Source organism: Microtus oregoni, unplaced genomic scaffold, assembly GCF_018167655.1.
Source record: "Microtus oregoni isolate MIOR12 unplaced genomic scaffold, Mior012 000062F_ref0000492, whole genome shotgun sequence".
Lineage (NCBI taxonomy): Eukaryota > Metazoa > Chordata > Mammalia > Rodentia > Cricetidae > Microtus > Microtus oregoni.
Genome location: NW_024543872.1, coordinates 623615 through 644748, shown reverse-complemented (window position 1 = coordinate 644748; position 21134 = coordinate 623615). Strand labels below are relative to the sequence as shown.

Genomic DNA, 21134 nt, shown 5'->3' with positions numbered 1-21134 from the left:
TCATTTCCACTCTAGGATAAAAGTACTGTTCTTAGCAATATTTTGGAGATTAAAAAAAAAAAAAGACCCCTAAGGCGTCCACAGCTAACACTGAGCACAGGCAGTTGGCTATGAAGAGTGGCACATTGTCTTACCACCAAGAAGTAAGAACGGGGCTGGAGAGATGGCTCAGCTGTTAAAGGCTAGGCTCACAATCAAAAATATAATTAAGTAATAACTAAGATTGAAACAAGAATGTAATTCCCTTAGAAAGCCTTGGAGATTCATATACGAGGTATACTAACCACTGAATTAGGGACCCCGGTTTGACTCACCCCACCCCACCCCAGCCTTTTATGCTCAGTTGTGAAATGTACCAGTCACTTGAGTTCAAACGCAGTGTGCCCCAGGCCTTTCCTTATCCCTGCTGAGCTGAGGCTGGCTGCATTTCCTGATAGCATCTTCAATCAAAGCTTGTTACTATGTGTCGCTCTTCTGAGGGCATGCAGTAGCTCTGCTGCCTTTTGGAATGTGTGGTGGTGTGCTGAGAGTCTTACATGCCCTGTTCCTATCTGTATCAGGAGCCCTTTATCCCCTACCCCCTTCTCTGAAGCTCCAACTTTTTGTTTCTGTACAGCATCTTTCACACATGAGAAGCAGACCTCACTTGGAATATCAAATGTTTTTCCTAGTTTGGGGTTCTTTATCGTTGATAATAAGACTCTCACTCCACATAAGAAAAATCTTGTACTTTACCAAATCTTGTCTTTTGTATCAATTTCCCCCCTCCACCTTCCCTATCGCCGTTCACTATTTTCTAACACATGGATCATCTTAGCTTTTTCCCCGAGTGGCTCTGCTTCATGTGTGAAACTGAGGCCGACTCTCAGAGAGGCTTTCAGCCCTTCCATGAAGAAGCGAGCCCTGCTGCATGCTGTGGTCCCCACAGACCACTCCAGACCTCTTTCACAGGCCAGTTTCTTTCTCCTTCTGCTCACCTGCTCAAGCCATTTTCTAGTCAGACTCTCAGAAACTTTATTTCAAAAACTTGCCCTGAGCCTCACAAAGAATCATGGCGCATTTCTGAAGCAGTTAGTATACTTGCTGGTTTACTAGCAATAGAAGTATTGAAGGCTTTTTGCAGTGTGTGTGTGTGTGTGTGTGTGTGTGTGTGTGTGTGTACACCAACTTTACATATAAGTAGGTGATGTGCACAAGCCTGTGGAGGCCAGTGGTCAGCCTTGGGCATCAGCCACCTCCTTTGAGACAAGCCTGTCATTGTCCTGGAACTCACCAGTTAGACTGGCTGACCAGTGAGCCCCCAGATTCTTCCTATATCTGCTACCCCTGGGATTTTTATGTGGGTTCTGGGTATTTAACTCAAGTCTCAAGTTTGCAGGGCAAGCACTTTACCGATCGAGCTATCTTCCCAGCCCGTGGATTATTGTTAACTGGCTGTTGCAATCATCTTTCTGGCTCAGTTGTGAACTACTGACTTAGAATTTCCTCTAAGCAAGGAGCACATGACAAGTATTCAGGATGTCTTTCAGGAAATGAATTCAATTTCTTTGATTCCACAAAGAAAGCCAGGGCTCCTAAAATCCAGGTCCTAACCACCTTGTGTCACTGCCCTGTTGCCCACTGCCCAGCCTTCTAGCCTCTCAAGTTAGACCGTGGGAAAAACCAAAAATTACCTACATGCAGTAGCTCTAGTCTTCATAGCCATCTCATGGGTCTCTGGCGAGATTTCTCAGCCTAGCACTGACATTTGAGGTCAGGCAGGTTTTGTTGTTGTGAGGTTATCCGATTATGTGCGCTGTAGGATATCAGTGGGATCCACTGGTACACACCCTTCGGTATCTCTGCACATTGCCGTCGCAGAGAATTGCCCACAGTTCAGAACCACCCCCTCAAGTATCTCTACTTCAAAAATCTATAAATAATGAGTATTGTCCGGTCAACCCTACTGCCCTTTTATAGTGCCCACAGATTTCCCCCAGTGCGTGCTGCCCTGAATTTAGAGCCACACTAGCTTCCCACCCTCACTTGTGGATGACTCACCATGGGCTCCATCAGCTTCCTCTCATATTTTGTCTCCTTTTGAACATGTGCTCTTGCTCTTGTCTGTCTGTGCAGGAACACAGAAGCTTACACTAAGGTCTGTGCTGGCCCATATGATCTAGAGCTCCCTGGGCTGATGCTTATCTCTGAATCCCGAGAAATTTCCTTCTCACCCTGGTTGCTCATTCAGTTATTGAGCCTCCATCATGGTGGACACTAACGATCTAAGCCTTTGGCTTAGATTTGACTGCTAAGACCAAGTTTCCTAGCTAGTTACTATCTTAGTAGGTGACCATAGGACTCTGAAGGATTAAGGAAGAATTAGGAAGCAGAACAGCAGAACGTCAGCCTTTGGCCATGCTGGTCACAGGCTATGCTGAAGCTGCAGTGTTTATGCATAAGTCAGCTTCGGGAGCATTTTCTAGAGAGTTCCTGGTTCAGTCATGTTTAGTCATTGACTGGTGGCAAGAAAACTCAGGCTCCACATGTGAACATGAGTGCTTTTTACTAGATGCTGTTATCGTGTTGCACAGAGTCCCTGACTTTTAGATATTAAGCTCATAAAGTTTACAGCAACACTTAGCTGCATCTGGATTTCACAGTGAATTGGGGAAGGCAAAAGTCTCAAGTATAATTTGCACTAACTTTCCTGTAATGGAAATTATGGCCTGGGAAAAGTTTCAAATGGCATGTCCATAAACTAAGGAAAAGTTGATCCATTCAAAGGCTGGTTACATACACTCATATGGTTTTTTTAAAGTTCAGTGCCAACAAGAAATATCTATTTCAGCATCTGAAGTAAACCAGCAATGAATTTTAAAAGTCAGTCTTTGTAAATTGTAGGTTCAACAAATTTAGTCTTTAAAAATAGAGTAAAAGTTGCAACAAAAATGTACTGGGCTTATAAGACAGCTATAAAGTCTTTGTGGAGTCCAGTGTTACAGCTGAGTGCCAGCAGCAAACTGACTTCACCTACTGGTGATCCGAACACTGGCACAGTAACCTCAGAACATGGGGCCTCTGCTTCTAGCCCCGATGGTCCCAGCTTCATTTAAGGAAGCTTGTCCCAGAGGCTTGCATGCTTCCATGGCTTGTGGTTTCCCACATACCTACCCCTTTCTTCTTTCCTGGCTCTCTCTCTTCCCACCCTTTTCTTGTGTTTGTGTTGGTGGCTTTCACTTGGTCTAGACTCTGCTGCAGTGCTTAGTCATCATTCCCTGAGTGTCACTGCCTTGGCCTTGGCACCTCAGTGGTGAAGTACTGGCAGAAGCCTGTGGGTGGAGGCACAGGTGGAACTCGTTGACTAGGGATTTAACTGTAGGCTGATTATTTAATTAGGGAATCAGCAGATGTCAACATATGGCCTCTCTTTTCTCTACACCTGCTTAATGGAATCAGAAAAAAGAGTCCTGACTGGCTGCCAGTGTTCTGATACTGTTTCTAGCCTTGCTCTCTCCCCTTCTCTGTCCCTCCATCCATAGGCACTTGGTGACTTGCTTAGTTTGTCTTCATAACCACTTAAAGAGTTCTCTGTTTTAAGCTCTGAGCTTTCTCCATGCTATAGCTGGCATCTTGGAGTGCAGGGTTTTTCAGGGATTCAGCAAGTTTCAGCTTCTGGCTCTTGTGTCCCCACTATAGGCTCTGGAGATTGTAACTTTATCCAGGTCTCTTTATGTTCTCATATTCTTTTGTTATGTCCCCAAACACTGTTTGAAATAACATGTTTCCTGCCTCTGTCTCCTGTTTACTCCCCTTGGTGGTTTTTCCCTACCCACTACCACATTTTCTTGGGGCCCTGAGTGGTAAAGGAAACAACTGTGCTTGTTTTACCCAAACTCTTCAATATTCCCATCGTGAAATTAATCGACTGCGGCCCCCTGCATGTATTTGTTGGGCACTAGAGAGCAAAGTGCTGCCAATGGGAAGAGTTGAGGTAAGCAAGGTGTTCCCTGTGGTGCTGGCAGGAGAAGAGGGGGGTTGACAGGCCCTACCCAGGATGCTGGGGGAGAGTGTGCTGAACAAAGTGACGTCCATCTTTGCAAGTTTAAGAGCTGAGGGGAAGGATGGAAGCTGTACATCCATTCATTAGTATCAGAATCACACAAAGATTACAAAAAACAGTGAGGGTTCTGGGCCTACTCTTCAAAATCACTTATCCTCCTGGGTGCGCACTGGACTCTCTGGGGTCCTCTACTGTTGCAGCCCGCAGCCCTCCCACCTCCATCCTTTTAGCCCCCGCTATCCCCCCCCCCATTGTTGTGATGCATTTAAGCAGGAAGTGGTGTTTGGAAACTGTAGAACATGAAGAGAATCTCCCTCCAGACCAGAAGCACCTCCTTTGTTCACAGTGACTCCCAAATCTACAGTCTGCCAGGGAGGTTTGCTTAGTTTTGCTTGAGAGGCAGCAGAGCTGTTTTCTGACTTTATTAAATTTTAAGTAATTTTAGGTATAAAGTCCCAGCAAGGCACAGTAACTAATGTCATAACCAAAGCCATGAGGTAATTACTGAGTGCTGGTTGACCCACCAAATAATACCAGTGGAGTTTTTGTTTTGTTTTGTTCTTTGTGGGCTTGAAGATGGCACTAGGAATGATTACTTATTAAAAATAGCACACAACAAAAGTAAACAAACAGAAAGACAATGTGCAAGTACATACCTGTAATCCCAGCACTCAACTCTGGAAGTGGAAGAAGGAATTCAAGGTCTTCCACTGCTAAGTAGTGGACCACATGAGACTTCCCTCAAAAAAAAAAAAAAAAAAAAAAGGAAGAAAAAAAGAGAATGAGAAAACTTAGAAGTCACAAGCATTTGTTGTCACTGGTTCCCAATGATAGAAACTATAACACATGAAGAGGGGCTTCAGGGCCGGAGCAAGGTGGCCTTGAATCTTCTATCATACACATCACATTTCTTATTGACAGGAGTTGAAGTGTTCCTTCCCAGCCTCAACCATCACCTTATATTGTTTTGATTTTAGTATTTATTTACATTTTTATTTGATCTTATTTTATTGGCTCCTGCTGTTTGAAGAACAATTGGAGCTAGTGTTGTGACAATGAGGACTGGGCGATTCAGTTCAATCCATGACCTTAATGATCAGAACCAGGAAAAGCTTTCGCTTTGTACAGCATCCTCACCATAGAGTAAATGCCTCCCTGAGATGGTGACAGACACACCTGCTGTCAGCTGTTTACAGACTGCTGTTTTAGAAAGTTAGCGAGACTGTCCCGGGGAAGAGACGGTCATAATCTGTGTCTTTTTCCGTTTGGTGCTGCCCTGCCCCACTAGAAAGTGTAAGTTTCTCTTCCCGTCACTTGTTAGGCCTATAGAAGCCGAAGAGTGCAGTTGTGTCTTTGTGCATTGGCCACATGGCACGAATTGCCGAATCACCTGCTTGAGGAGCATCATGTGGATTGAAAAAATCAAGTGTGTTATCTACAGACCCATTTGAAGTGAACTATATCTCTGAGAAGCTGCAGCAGCATTTCCCATCCTCATTTTATTGGCACTCTGAACAAATACGCCAGAGAAGTGCCTCGGAGATGCTATGATACGGCCATTCGCCTCTTCCTAGATTACTTACTGTAGCGGCTTCCTGTGTGCAAAACCATCTTTGCATGGCACGGCGCATAGGATAAGGAAGTGTTTCTTTTTATTTGTACTATCTAGTGGTACCAGGTGACGGTGTTCCCTTGCCTCCATCACCTGTGGAGACACTGCCATCCTGGCAGAGCTAGGGAGGCATCCTACATGTCAGAACCAGTCTGCCTCTGGAGTCTTTTCCTTGCAGAGCGGTGAGCACCGCAAAGTTATGTTGCTGTCAGAGAGGGAGAAGTAATGAAAGCAGCTATTATACTTTTACTGAATGTGAAGTGCTCGCCAGCATAATTAAAATCCATAAAACAGCAAGTCATGATCACCATGAGCAGTCAGCAAGTGACAGGACCCATGCTTATTGGGACCAGCAGTTGATGGGGGCTCTCCAGGAGCCTTGTTTTAGTCTCTCCAGATACCAAGTACATCGTTTCATTCACAAAACTTTGGTGGATGTTTGTTTTAATTAAGGTTGTCTTGAAGAATCATTTAATCTAAAAATAAGGTTGAGGCCTGGGGGTATTTGTCCAGAATGTGTATTCTAGAGAAAGTGGCAGGGGTGCTTTATCCCTAAGGAGCTTCAGTAGTTGTTTTGTTTCAGAGACGGTGACATTTGGAAGTTTCCAGAAGTCTGCCTCCAATTTATAACTTAAGGCAATGCAAGCATAAGTCAAACATAGGTTATAGAATATGTTGAAGCAAAATAATATAGAGTTTCAGAATCTTGCCTTGCAAACGGTGTTGAACATGCTCCATGCTCTGTCAGACAAGATTGCCATGCAGTTTCTGTGTCAATAGCAACAACATTTCAGATAAGCATCGGGGAGCTGTAGCATGCTGTAGAAGATACTTGACCCCTTCTTCAGAGTGATAATGAACCCCTCCTGTGTTGCTATGGCAAAACAGTAGAGAGGCTCAACTTATTGGGAAAAGAGTTTTGTTGTGACTCACAGTTCTAGAACTTCAGCCTGTGGTTGACAGGTCACATGCTTTTAGGCCTGTTACAGCAGAACCACATACTGGGAATAAGTAGCTGATTCGGATGTGCTGTCCTCATCCAGCCTGGGAAGCTAGAGAAGGAGGACAGGTTCTCATCATCCCAAGTGACCTTCCACTAGACCCCACCTCTAAAAGATTTCAGCACCTTCTAACTGTACCACAGACTAAGGACTACACCTTCAACACACAAGCCTTTAGGGAAACCTTAAGATCCAAGTTACTTCAAGCTTGAAGTAGAAAAGTATAATATAAATGTATATACCTACACATACATGTGTGTGTGCCTGCGCGTGCGTGCGCACACGCGCGCACACACACACACTAATAAAAGAGAAAAAATTAAAATCAGGATAACTTGGGAAAGCAACATTTAGAACAATTTTAGAAAGTAATAACAGTGTACTAACAGAGGGATGACTAGAAGATGGTGTGTAGAAAGACTGATTGGAAGCCAGGTACAAGAGCAAAGAGAAGGTGAAAGATGGCTCTTTACCCACTGATACACAAATTGTAAGCTCCTAATAGTGCTCATTTGTTGTAATTGGAGCGGCGGGGCTGCGTCCCCAGCACCCCGCTGCCTGCTAGCTTATGCCCCGAAATAATTACATGGACACTGTATTCTTTTAAACACTGCTTGGCCCATTAGCTCTAGCCCTTACTGGCTAATTCTGATATCCCGATCAACCCATCTCTAATAAACTATGTAGCACCGGTCTTACCGGGAAAGATTCAGCATGTCTGACCGGGTGGCTTGCTTCATCCGTGCGTCTGCCCGGGAGAGGGGAGCATGGCCTCTGTCTGAGGCGTCTGCCCCAGAGAGGAGAGCTATCGAGTCTGAGCTCACTTCCTCTTCCTCCCAGCATTCTGTTCTGCCTACTCCACCCACCTAAGGGATGGCCTATCAAAATGGGACCAAGGCAGTTTGTTTATTACCAATGACCTTCCTCCATCACTCATTTACTTCAGAATAACTCCGTGTGACCACATATCACAAAAGAGCAGCTCCCCATCCATCCGTAGGACCAAGTTCAAATTGTTTGGTGGGAACTTGAGAAACTGTCCACTGGGTTTTTGCTTTTGCTTGTTTTTCTAACTTCCTTTCTTGATTTCACAACTCTGTCTCCAGCCTCATCTACTTTGGCACATCAGTCACCATCTGCACCCACGGCCTGTCTAGCATGCCAGTGGCAGTTTATGTAGACAAGACATTTTCCCCTCTGAAGTATGGTTCTGGAGACTCCCCTCCAGCAAGCACGTTCTGCACAGAAAAACAAAGATGTGTTGAGATTACAGCAGATTTGGATAAGTGTTAAGGCTTGTGTTTGAAAACTATTTCTCCCTCATGCCTTTAATCCCAGTACTTGGAGGCAGAGGCAAGTGGATCTCTGAGTTTAAGTCCAGCCTGGTCTACAGAGTAATTCCAGGATGGCCAGGGTTACACATAGAAACCCTGTCTCGAAAAAACAAAACAGAGAAGGAGGAAAAAGAAAGAGAAGGAGAAAATTTAAAAGGAAAAAGAAAATCATGTCCCTCGAGAATGCCTTCCTTGTATCTTGACAGCCACTGAGTTTATCCCTAAACCAGCAATCAGACCGCAGCCTCAGCTGCGGTTAAAGTAACTGGGGCTGAGAAGGGGAGGAAATGTGAATTACTGATCTGTTCTCATCTGCTCTGCCAAAACCCTGAGACTGGGCTTGATGGAGCCTTCCAGAGACTCTTTGTCTCTTGTTCCTAATTCAGCTTTCAAGGGTTTACAGTGGCAGAGACCCAAGGAAGGAAGATTTCTGAATAGAGTTAGTTCCCTGGAATTCTTGGCACAGGAAAAATGATAGAGTGAACGTGAGATTCTTAACTTGGACATAATGAATGAGGCTGCTGGCTCTGCTGCCCGGGTGTATAGTCTGAGGGGCAAAAGCAGTGTTAATCTGATTATTGCCACCCCTGTTCTCCCTCTGCCATCACCTGTTAGAGCACATTGGCGTTGTGTATCTTGGGCCACCATATGCAGTAAACACTTTGTTGCAAAGGTACTGGAAATAACAGACATCAGAGCAGTTACTGCCACCTGCAGCTGAGACTTCTCATCATGGGATGGTGTGGATGAGGTTTTAATGAAAAGAAATTAGTGTGAAATGCTTTAACCTTTCTTCATGAAAGTAATACAGAGTGACTCCCCTCCCCTATATATTATTATATGATCATTTCTTTTGCATATATTTAAGAAATGATTTCTCCGCATGTGAACCCTGAGACGATGCTTCTGGTGCGAGGACTGCACTCATTACTGGTCTGTACTGGAGACGCAGCATTGTGAGGTGTTGCTGTGCTGTGACAGTCTGCCTCTTTGAGGGGGAGCCCCGGTGAATGTGTTGTTTGTTGACGCTGAAGCACTAAGAGACTTTCTAATTAAGTCTAGAAAAGCTATAGTCAATTCATTATACATTCACAAAGGAGAAGAGCTCTCCAGAATATGAATCTGGACTCAGAAGTGTTCAGTGAGCAAGAACAATACTCCATAGATTTTCAGATTGATGGAGCTTTTCAATGTAAACTAATTTGTTCCAGTATTGAAGTGAGCATAATTAACAGAGGCTTGCTTTCTTAGGCCGATTAACCACGGAAACCATGCCAGCATTGTAACTGTATGCAGTGAAAACCAGTATTTATGAGGGGGTTGTGCAAGAGCTTGTGTGACAGATGGGCGTTTTATCACTGTTGATGTTTGGAATTTCTTGAAAAACAATGTAATATCTTGTTTTTATGAATGAATGAACAAATCATTATGCTTTGTGGACTGAGTTTTCCTATTCTAAATTAATCTTTTTCTCTCTTTAACCTCTGTTACTTTATGTTGGGGATCCTCATATATTCTCATGTAAAAAAAAATCCTTAAAAATATCGTCATTGTGTTTTATTGCAGATACAGATCCGCGTGTTTTAGAGAAGCAAGAGCTGCAGCAGCCGACCTATGTTGCTCTCAGTTACATTAATAGGTAAGCCATTCCAGAGGACAGCTGCTGTGTACTGCTGCGTTCTCGGTAGACATAGCTTTTCACCAGTAAATGCTTGCAGTTTAAAAATGGGCAGATTAGATCATTTTAAAGCAACCTCTACGTGGAGATTTCTTGTTTCTCTGTTGAGGGATATAGATTGTAGCCCATTGTGCATATGTCTGATTTACAAGCTCATTTTGGAAGTATTTGTATGCAGGGTTAGAACATGCTCTTTTGACTTCGTGGGGCAGTGTGAGAGATTAGTGGATTTATGTTTGAGTGAACCTTTTAAATCTTGGGGTGAAAAAGTACTTTTTTATGAATTGAAAACATGGTTGGAATATCAGAATATATTGGACTCTAACAAACTGAAATCATTTAATTTCAGAAAGTCATTTTGTAGCAGCTCATCTTTTTAGTAGAAACACTGTCAGCAGCTGCCCCCATATGTATAGAGCAACATGAGTTTTCACTTAAATTGATTCAGAGCCTAACTAAGAGAACTGTTTTGTGCTTAAATATCAAACCTAAAAGAAGACTTAGTGTTTTGGCCAACTCAAATAATTAAGGAGACAGTAATTTGAGGGCAAGAACTCTGAGTCACCTTTGGGTTAAGAAAATACACACTCTCAAAGCAAAGTGGAGAGAGTAAGAGCGAAATTAGTTTTTAATGAACATGAGAACTCTCTGCCCATAACTCAGTGGCTGTGTTTCTACTGGCTGTCCCTTTCCCATAAGGCAAAGATCTTTTTCATTCTCTTGGTGCCAGAGCATGAACCATGGTCCGGAGAGGAAGTCTGCCAGTGAATTACCTGCACCCTTGATGTTGGTGTCATTTTAGGGAAGGTTGTTCATGCCTGCCCAGCCATGGCTGTGAGTTAGTCACCTGTGCTCAGCTTCAGGTACTTACGATGAGGCAGCCTCTAAATGCTTGTCATTTTCGGATTTCCTTCTCGTTGGGCTTTCCAAGGAGAAGCATAAGATGTCTCTAGTCTTTTATCAACCTTATTTTTGACATATGTTGTTAGAATACTTTAATAATTGCATCAGATTAAATAAAGATATCTGAGTTTTTCACAGATCCTGTGCAATTTCCAGTACTCAGCAAGAGAGCTGAAAATCTTTAGTTATATTCATAGAACTGTACTGATGGTGACAGATACTGGTGACCTTTTTGTGAAGAAAGTATGTGTAAGCTTGCCAGGTTATCAATGCCGAACAAAAGACTCTTTTGTGGGGAACGTGCTGTATTGAGGACTTAGTACTCCTCAAGTGGTAGACACTCTGAATATTTGTTTGTTGGGAGTAAATAAAAACCTACTGGAGGAACAAAAAGGAGGTTCAAACAGTTGAGAGCTGCAAAGCTGGCCATAATGCAAAGAAGAGCTACTTAAGTCTTGGGGCCTTAAGGAGAAAAGAGAGGCATAGTGCCGGGATCTAGACAGAGCCACTACCGCTGGAGAAAGAGAGCTCTAAGGCTGGAGAAATGCCGCTCGACAGCAGTATCCCGACTGTGACGGAAAAGCACACTCCTCTGTTTCTTTCTTTGTTTCTGTTGGGTTTTTTTTTTTTTGGTTTTATTTTGTTTGTTTGTTTGTTTGGCTTTGTTTTGTTTTGAAATAGGATCTTGTTATGCTGCCCCTAGAACTGGAAATCCAAGCCAAACTGGCCTTGAACTTGAAGCAGACTTTCTTTTATAAATGATAAAGGTGAAGGTTACAGAGATGGCCCAATCAATAAATGCCTGCCTTGCAAACACAAGGACTTGAGTTCAGTCCCTAGAGCTCCTTTAAAGAAGCGAGCGTGATCAGGTAGACTCATGGTCCCAGCACTTAGGTCCCAGTGGAAACGGGCTCACTAATTCACACTCACAGTCCCAGCACTGTGTATCCTAGTGGAACAAGGAGAATGTCCAGCCCTCATTTGGTGAGTTCCAGATTAGTGAGAGCCTGTCTCCACAAACAAGGTGAATGGCTCCTGGAAAACAACACCTAAACTAAACTCTGACCTACACACACACATACACACACACACACACACACACACAGAGAGAGAGAGAGAGGAATGAATGAATAAGAAAGTAAATAAATGTAATTTTTAAAAGTCAGAAGATAGTACCATTGGGGGATTTGTATCCAAACCTGAGTAGTAGGTTCCAGAATCAAACTATTGTGCAGTCAGATTTATTGGGATATCAGAGACAAAAAAGGAAGAAAAGAGGAAAATATTGAAGAATAATATTGCGAACACAATAGGACACCTAATCAGAGAGGTCAAAGACGTAAACTAATATAGAACAGTCACCACATCCCGTCTAAGCACATGTCAGCAGCTTGCTCAGAGAGAACGGTGGAGGATGTAGAAGCTAAAACCTCTAAGTGAGGTGCCCTTGAATTTCTTTGCAAGGTGCCGCCACATCACAGTCAGAGCTGGTCGTGTAAGGTGTGAACCCCAGCATAGCAGCGGTCAGCTACGGTGGGGATGCATGCCTCAGCTCTGTAGCCAATAGGAAAGGGCAGACAGAGAGACTACAGGCAACCCTCTTCCATCATTATTCGCCCAAGAGGTTGAGCTGGATGAACTAACTGCTAAGGGAAACAGAGGAGCGTCCACCAAAAGCTGCTGAAAAACATGTGCTGCTCTTGGGTGTTTCTTCAGGTTACTGTCTGAGCAGTTCAATAGCTACCTTAAGGAGACAAGGTAACCTTTTGGGCTTTTTTGAGACAGGACCTCACTATGTAGCTTTGGCTGTCCTGGAACTTACTGGCTAAGACCAGCCTGGCCTTGAACTCACAGAGATCTGCCTGCCTCTACCTCTGAAGTTCTGGGATTAAAGGTGTGCGTCACCACTCCTGGGTACACGGTAACTTTTTGATCACTTGTGACTCTACAAAAATAGGTGTTGGAGATAGCAATAAAGATATAATAGCATACATGGCCAAGGTTGATAATTATTCTGTGTTCTCTGCAAATCTTAATAATATTTTTATTAAGATAACATAAATTGAAATTTCCAAATCCATTTAATTTTCAAATACATACAGCATTTGGTATAAGATGCAAAGGCTCCTCATGCCAGACTGAGAGTTAGTGCTATCTTGTGCTCCATTCTCACCGTGTGTTGCTGAATGAAAGTCTAATGTCTCTCTGTATTACAGCTCCGGTTCTCTGGGTAAGACTCCCCTGCACTGATTGCTGCAGTGAGCTATCAATTTGACCTCTAAAAATGATTTTAATTTGTTTTAATGTTCATTCTGAAGGTTGAATCACAGTTTTCTCTGGGACATTAATTTCAGGAGTGCTTCAAGAGCCCTCCCACATGGCCGTTTACCCTCAGGAGGACAGTCTGGGCTGTAATGCTAGGAAGCTTGAGTTAAGTGAAATAGATTGCTAAGCTGGATATAATGTTGCCCACCTGTGACCCCAGCAATTGGGAAGCTGAGGCAGGAGGATCACAAGTTCAAGGCCAGATGACTACAAATCATTCCCTATCTCAGTTCGAAGTTTTCTGCACAGCAGGGCACATCATTTCCTCTTCCTCTGTGCCTGATATCCATTTTCAGGCACTAAATGGAATGATATCATTCTGATGTGGTTCTTGGGTACTTTTTGCCTGAGGCGCCTAATGGGACTCATGTTCTGAAAACATCATTTGAGGTTGCCAAACGGTTTATCACTTCCACCCCCCTCCTCGGCTTCCCCAAGGAATGAGGCTTTATACAGAACAGCTTTCTGTTCTTTTTTGTAATTCAAAATGCAGAACTGCCATTTTTTTCTCCTCATGGTCAGCTAGAGAAAAGGAAGATAGAATTATGCCCAAGCATGTTCCCTCCAGTTGCCTTCTAGTTTTTGTGCTTGAGAATAACCTGTGTTTTCCTCATGAGGTGTCTTTTCCCTTCCTCTCATCTAGACATGATGCAGAGTCAGGCTGCCTATCTCAGAGTTCTGTCTGCTGTTCATGAGCCATGTGGCAGATGGCTCACCCCTGCCTGTTTCCCTCATCCCAAGCAATTCCTTCATTGCTGTGCTGAGATGATTGATTTGCATAAAACAAATGTCAGCACCCATGACATAGTGATGCTGTGTGAACAAAGACCTTGTCCTTTCTCTGTTCAAGGCAGTAATGAAAGAGATGGTAGCAGAGAGAGTATGGCTTTGAAGGAGGCCAGAATAATTTACTTGATGAAATAAACATCATGAATCCAGGAGCATTTTCAATTCCCACCCTCCAGGACAGTGGTGACCCTCTGTGGTTTTTACTGAAAGAATGTATACATTTTCTTGAGTATAAGTAACTTATTAAATTATTCTGAAAACTGTAAGAATTCTTCTGTAAAAATTGCCCATGTTCATAGAAGAATCTTTGGGGGAAACTTTAACTCAGCATTCTTCCAAATTACAACATAAAAATGTACTAAGCAATGGCTGTCACTAATTGTCTCACCAAAAGTAGCTAGAGAAATTATATGATATAATGATTTTCAGGCTCTAGACCGTAGGTGGTTCAAAACTGATCCCCGAAAGAAGGGCAGCTCTAGGGGTCATCACCACCACCTGACACTTAGGAAGGTGTCCTTACTGTAGTGTGAAGGGTGAGGCCCGAGCAGAGCAGAGCCACTCAACATCAGAGCTGAGGTTAGAGCTGTGGCTGCTATGGTTCCCAGGTGGGCACGTTTGGATACGTGTGCATTTGTGTCTGGCTGGGGAGAAGATGACTGGAAAGGGGGCTGCTGCAGACGTCCTAGCAAACCGCATGAGGGTATGTGCTAGTTACTTTCCAACGTTGCCTTCGCACGCCACCATGACCAGGGCAACACAGAAGAAGAGAGTCCATTTGGGCTTACAGTTCCAGAGGATAGAGCAGAGGCTACAGTTGGCACAAGAAGTTGAGGGCTCATCTCTTCACTAAAAACACAAAGCAGAGAGAGAAAGAGCCAGAGGAGAGAGAAGAGAGAAGAGAGGAAAGAGAGAGAGGAGACAGGAGAGAAGTGGAAATGGCGGATGGCTTTGAAAACTTGTAGCCTGCCTCCAGTGACATACCTCCTCCAACAAGGCCAGCCTTTCTAAACCTACCCAAAAAGCATCCCCAGCAAGGGACCAAGTATTCAAACATCTGAACCTATGTAGGATTTCTCATTTAAACCACCACAGGTCCTCCATGAGACCAGGCTGGAAATACACTGCACATGGTCAGAGTGAGCATGCCCTGTGGCGTGGGAATGGAAGACTTTGTTATATCCCACCCTGATCAGCACGGAAACATGCTGGTACTCTATAATCATGTTACCAATATCAGAAGGGTCTCAAACGAGAAATAAGTGCTTTGTTCTAGCAGCAATAATGCTTGAAGTCAAGATCCCATAAGACCCTCAGAGGAGGCAGACTGAGCTAGATGGTCTTCAGATATAGTTGGGGTTCTACAAATTTGATCTAATCAAATATTGATTTGGTCAGTTCAGATTGATCAGCCTAGATTGAACTAGCTTCTAAAGGAAAACCCAGCAGTCTTCATGGTGGTGCTCAGTGCCACAGAATCTGGTGTGCACTAAGAAACCACTAGACGAGCAGTTTTCCCTGTGATAAGGGAACAGACCTCAGTAGTGCGCAATCTGGGAGGACTAAATGGTGCTTGAACAAAAAGACTTGAATACAACATCACCATGTGCTCAAGGATTCGGAATAAAAACACACTGAATAAGACCTTGTTTTGAATAAAAATAAAATGAGTCTGGATTCTTTGTTTTGGTTTCTCCTTCTACTAGAATGTAAACTGTTTAATGAAAGCTTTCTTCTTTTTTTTTGACCCCTTCTCACTCCAAAACCTCACCTAATCCTCCCACCTCTTGCTCTTGCTTTTTTAACTGAACTAATTTTTGCCAAGTTATAATCAGTCATAGACTTGTAGAACACTGTGTAATTAGCAAAGCTTGCACTAGCTTTTTCTTATTTATACAAACAAGACTGAAGCATTTGATTTTTAAATCTAAGAGCACAGTTTTTTCGTCATAAACCCCGTTTATGGTCTTCTAAGAGCAGTCACGTTTATTGCAGTACAAGCCGTGATATCCTAGCTCCTCCTCTTTCTACAGATCCGAAGTCTCTGCTATGTGCCCCAGCCCCAGACTGAAGCTCGTGGCCTAATGCATGCCATAAACATGTTACATGCTGTTAGGTCTCAAATGCCAGACATTGAGCTACCATTTTCTTAGCCCGCATTTTATGGACACCCACTGAAACAAAGCTGAGATGGCTGCTTGCCAAATTTTCCCTATAATGTCTCTTTCCCAACCCGGCCTGTTCACTGTGCTCTGCAAGAAGCATATATATAATACATATTCTTGTGGGACCCCTCTGGTGTTCTGGCTTGTTCCAACAAAATTTTGTTGTATTGCTTGGAGAAAACACACTGTGGGAAGGGCGAGGCGGCAGAGCTTTGCAGGTGATAGACATACCAGGCCCGGCCCTCCAGATCCCAGAGCTGACAGCTCCGAGGCAGTCCGTTCTCTCAACAGGTCGCTCACATGTTTACCCTGCTTCAGGCTACTCTATTTTAGTCTCTCTTGTGTTTACTCATCAGTATTTTTCACTAATCTTCACATCTTTGAGTCCAGTTCTAAGCTATGTGGCTTTTTAAAATTATTTTTAATTTTTTTTTGAGATTGGATTTTTTTTTCAATATAATTCACTGCTGTTAAAAAAAAAATCTAAGAAACAATGATGGATTTTCTCTTGCTTTCCTTGCCAGTCCCAGGACTCTGTCCTAAACTATTTTCCCCGTTGATGCTCTACCATGCTGCGTTTTCATGCGGCCTCCTTGGTGGTACATTGGTCTCACAATTCTAGTATCTCAGCCCTTCCTGCCTCTGTGTGCCTCCACAGTCAGGATGGCTGCTGGGTAGCAGCTCTGAGTTTACTATCTAGATGCATTCCCTTGTCCCCATGAACTTGCCCCTCACTGTCTTCAATCCTTAGCCTCAGATAACACTCACCTGCATCTCTCTGCCCTGCAGTACATGGACCCCACTCCAAAGGAGCACATGGCCTCATGCCTCACCCCATGGTGAGCTCAGGCTGTCCAGCCTCAGCTGTGCCTTCCGCGTTGTCCCATATTCTTTTCCTTTCTATGGAAACTTACTCAGTTGAGCACAGCCCAGCTTCTAACATTTCCCAGTATGCTGGGAATCTCCAGACGACTTCCCCATCCTCTCACCAGCATAGGACCGCAGCTCACCAGCGGAGCAGAGGCCCTTCAGCGTTTGGTCTGGGGGCCCCTTTCGTCTCTAAATTGATCTGGATCTTTCACCCTTGAGGTTTCAGCCTCTTCTTTTCTTCAAAGCTGTCACCATGGCCAGCACACCACACCCATTTCTCCTTGGCTGCTTTTAGTTCATCATGTCACATCTATTACACGGTCTCCTAAGAATTCTCCCCTACTTCTGTCATTTTATGATGGGCACCTGTGGCATCTTTCTTAAGGCCTTACCCTGCTTACACTGATAAGGCTACTTTGGTTTTGAAACCCCCTTTTTTTTCCCCTTGACTATAGTGAGTTTGTGGCCAGCCTGGTTACATTGAAACCCTGACAGAATAATAAATTCTTTTTCTTTCTTCAGCCATTAACTGGTTCTGACTGGTTGCTTCTACCTCTTTGGCACAAAGTGAATTTCCCCTAAGCTCTGGTCCCAGAATTCTGGCTTTCTCTGTCTTAGTCTCTTATATTTTCCTTCCCTGAATGTATGTGCATCCCATGAAGTTAGCTGTCACTTGAAGAGGTTCCCTGACCCTCTGTCCCAGTTTTCAAGTTCTCATTTCTGGCTGCTTTACTTCTGTGGCCACAGAAACATTCTAGCCAGGCTGACTAACCCAGTGCCATCCCTTTACTTTACTTCCCTTCTAAAATGGCCTCTTGATGTTATTGCTCAGTTGTGCCTGCCTACCTATTAGTTTAGAAAACATCAAATTTTTCCAGACTACAGGAAGACATCTTCTACTTGTTTCCCTCGACCCATTTTTCAACATTTTGTATCTACTTTGTCTGTCACTCTTCTCTGCCCCAAACCTGCTGTTTTGGACTGACCAAGAATTCCCTAAGCTCCCTCCCTTCTGTCATTCTCTCTATTGCCTGTAGTTACCATCAGAAGAGCTATCAAAGGGTACATCTTTTAGCCCCATGTATAGAAGCTGTGGTGTTTTGCCCTTTGCTTGGGTCGTTTCTGCTTTGTTCTGACCTAGATAATCCTGTTCATCTAGACACATCGCAACCTATTTTATGAAGAGTCCCCAACCTCCCAAAATTATTTATTTCCTTGATCAAGTTTCTTTTCTAACATCATAGGATTGATATCATTCACTATGACTACTAAATATTATAAAAGTTTAAATTGTTTACAATACATTTGAGAACAATAGCTTTTCTTCCAGTCTCCTACCAAACTTACCACACAAGGTAAATAAATGTCAGTACCACAGGGTGATTCAGGTTTATCAATATTCTCCCTGTGTGCAGACATATCTGTAGGTAGGCAAGATGCCCCAGGGAGGAACCTGAGGTGTGGTCAAGAAAAGGAAGATGCATGCATAGAGCACACATGTGTAAACTTCCCTTTGTTCTTCTTTAACAACCTCCCAGTACAGATATATCTAGTGCATCTTGTTAAATTCTAAGACATGAGTATGCAATGTCTAGTCTGCCTTTCTACTGTCGATTGTTGGGTATTTTCTTCCTTTCTGCATCTGGTTGGATATCCCCTACACTGCAGGCCATCCCAGGTTTTCCTATCCGCTAGCTCTGAGCCTTCATTTTTCCTGGTCATTTTTCATAGTACTTTTTGCTGCCTGAAACCCCTTGGCTTATGTGATGGTGTGTTGAGTCCCTGCTTCACCTTCTAACTTGTGAGCCTCACAGGGTCAGAGGCTTTCTGTATTCTCACTTAGACAGCTGCATCTTCAGTTCTTAGAATGCCATTGCACAGTGGGTATGCAATGTGTTTTAGATAAACGCAGAAATAGCGATCAGTGTGTGTGTGTGTGTGTGTGTGTGTGTGTGTGTGTATTGTGTGTGTATGAATTTTGTTTCCTTCCTATCTTGTGTTTTTCTCGTCTTTGTTTCCTACTGTTTCACACCTGAGTGTATGGCAAATACTTGGCATGTGGTATAAAACTAAATCACCGAGTGGCAAATTACAGCATAAGAGATGACCTTGGCGATCCTCCTACCCCCGCCACACATACACATTTACAAAATGACTCAAGGAGCTATACCTCTCTTATTTCACTTGGAAATTCAGACTGCTGGCAGTAATCTACTTGATTTATTGTTTTCCCCTTATGTGCAGCACCTCGGAGTTAATTAAGAAGGCCGTGAATCTTCCCTCTGTAGGTCTAGTGCATTCCCGTTTGCAGACTGCACTCATATTGCTGAGACTGTTGATTTGGGACTCAATTTGAAACATTACTTAATTTTCTCACATTGAGGTTCATTACGCTGATCCTAAAGCCTGGAAGGCCCTTTCACAGGCAAGCTTTAGATCAGTTCCATGTCTCAGCTTCTAAAAAACTTGCTCTCATTTCCTCCACCACAGCCAAGACCTTGGTCATTGACTCAGAACAGCTAAGTCAGTTTCTGTCCCTGTGAGTCCTTCCTGTCCTCAGCCACTGAGCAGGATTCCCTGGAATTACTCACCATTGGCCTGAACAGAGGTGGCTTCCAGCTATAGAAGTCTGGGCCAAGAAAGAAATGATCTCCACATAGACATGTCACCCCAAAGAACACCCAAGGCCACCCAGCAGAAGAGAACAGTGAGCCATGGAGCAACACTGACTTCAACTCCTTGGGAGTGGTGTTGAAGTGGTGGTGTTTAAGGAATGAGGTACATTATACAAAAGACTATGTCCCTGTCCCAGTGTTCTCAGCAGTGGCTGGTCGCTAAATACCCTGAGCTTGTGGCACTCAGTGCACGTGGCTGTATCGTCAGTCCTTGCAGTATGTCACAGCTTTTACCTCCATCTGAGGAAGCAAGACCTGTTAGCCATCTCTGTGCCTTGGACCTCTTTAGCAAGCTGTTAAAAAAAATATATGCTTGGACTGCTTCCCAAAATAATGTTTTTAAATTCATGAACTAAAATATATAGGATTACAAAGAAAACCAATTCATAAAATACAGTTGTCACAATAGTAAAAATGACAGATTTGTGATATAATGACACATGTGTTTCTGAGCCAAGTCTCAAATGAGAAAGCTTAGGCACTGAGTTAATAGCTTCCAGAATTTCGTGTGAATGTGACAGAAATATTTTGAAACTTTGGCTACATTTTATACCATGATAGAAATATATACATGGCATCTAAAACTACACAATGTTTGACTAGTGTAGATAGTTTTTAAATGCAGTGATTAGCTTCATAAGTTCATCATTGACAGGCATTGGATGCTATATCCCAATTAGATGTTCAAACTCCTGAGTCCTGGAGATGTCACAGTTTTCAAGTGATCAAGTCTTTAGAGCTGGCACACATTTGAATGTAGGGGAGTGGGTGCGTATAGAGGTCAGAGGTCAAATTTAGATGCTGTTCCATAGAAGCCGTCCATCTTATTTGTTGAGACAGGCCATCTCCTTGGGACCTGAGGCTCATAGATTGTGCTAGGCTGGCTTGGACAGTGAACTGCCTCTGCCTTCCCAGGGCTGGAGTGAGTCTACCATGCCAACACATCTGGCTCTTTGTGTGGGTGCTGGAACTTGAACTCTCGTCTCCATGCACACAGCGAGCACTCTTCCAGAGCTTTCTCTGCAGCACTCGTCGCAAAGGGTGCAAGTTCAAGGTCTTCATGTTCTTGAGTCACGATCCTCCTCACACTACACCTGTTTTTCATATGATATTACATGTATTTTATGTATCACCCTCTATGTTAAAACATGCATAACCCTTTCTGTCTTACAAGAAGTCCATAGACTTACAAAGATCTGGTTTCTTGTGAAATCATACTTTTTTCTTAGATGTGTCACAAATCTACTTTAAAAGCTTGCTCTGAACATCCCTTCCACACACAATACACACATATTCTCTTTCTTTCTCCTTTCTTTCATCCATTCTTTCTTTTTTAATAATTTATTTTATTTTGTACACATTAGTGTTTTTCTTGCATGTATGTCTGTGCAAGGGTGTTGGATCCTGGAGTTACAGACAGTTGTGAGCTGCCATGTGGGTGCTGGGATTTGAACCTGGGTCCTCTAGAAGAGCAGTCAGTGCTCTTAACCACTGAGCCATTTCTCCAGCCTCTCTTTCTTTTCTTCACTCCTTCCTTCCTTCCTCCCTTCTTCCCTCCCTCTGCCTCTTTCTCTCTCTCTTTCTTTCTTTTTAACAAGGTTCAGAGGAATTCGTTGGCTTGCCCAGGTTCACACAGCTAGCAAACAAGGCTTGCACTGTGAACCCCCAGGTCTTTGTGTAGCCCTGTCCTAGTCTGAACTGCTCAGAGATGCTGAGATTGTTCTCAGTTCTCTGTGGGTG

At 43.5% G+C, this 21134-nt stretch overlaps 1 protein-coding gene across 3 annotated transcripts in view; it reads left to right on the top strand.

Moving 5' to 3' along the window:
• Jazf1 (JAZF zinc finger 1) overlaps nucleotides 1–21134 on the top strand; it is a 301532-nt gene that overhangs the window by 154693 nt on the left and 125705 nt on the right. For all 3 annotated transcript variants that reach the window (XM_041640365.1, XM_041640366.1, XM_041640367.1), the window contains exon 2: nucleotides 9556–9628. In XM_041640365.1, the coding sequence (XP_041496299.1) occupies nucleotides 9556–9628 (73 nt within the window). The remainder of the gene's footprint in view (nucleotides 1–9555; nucleotides 9629–21134) is intronic.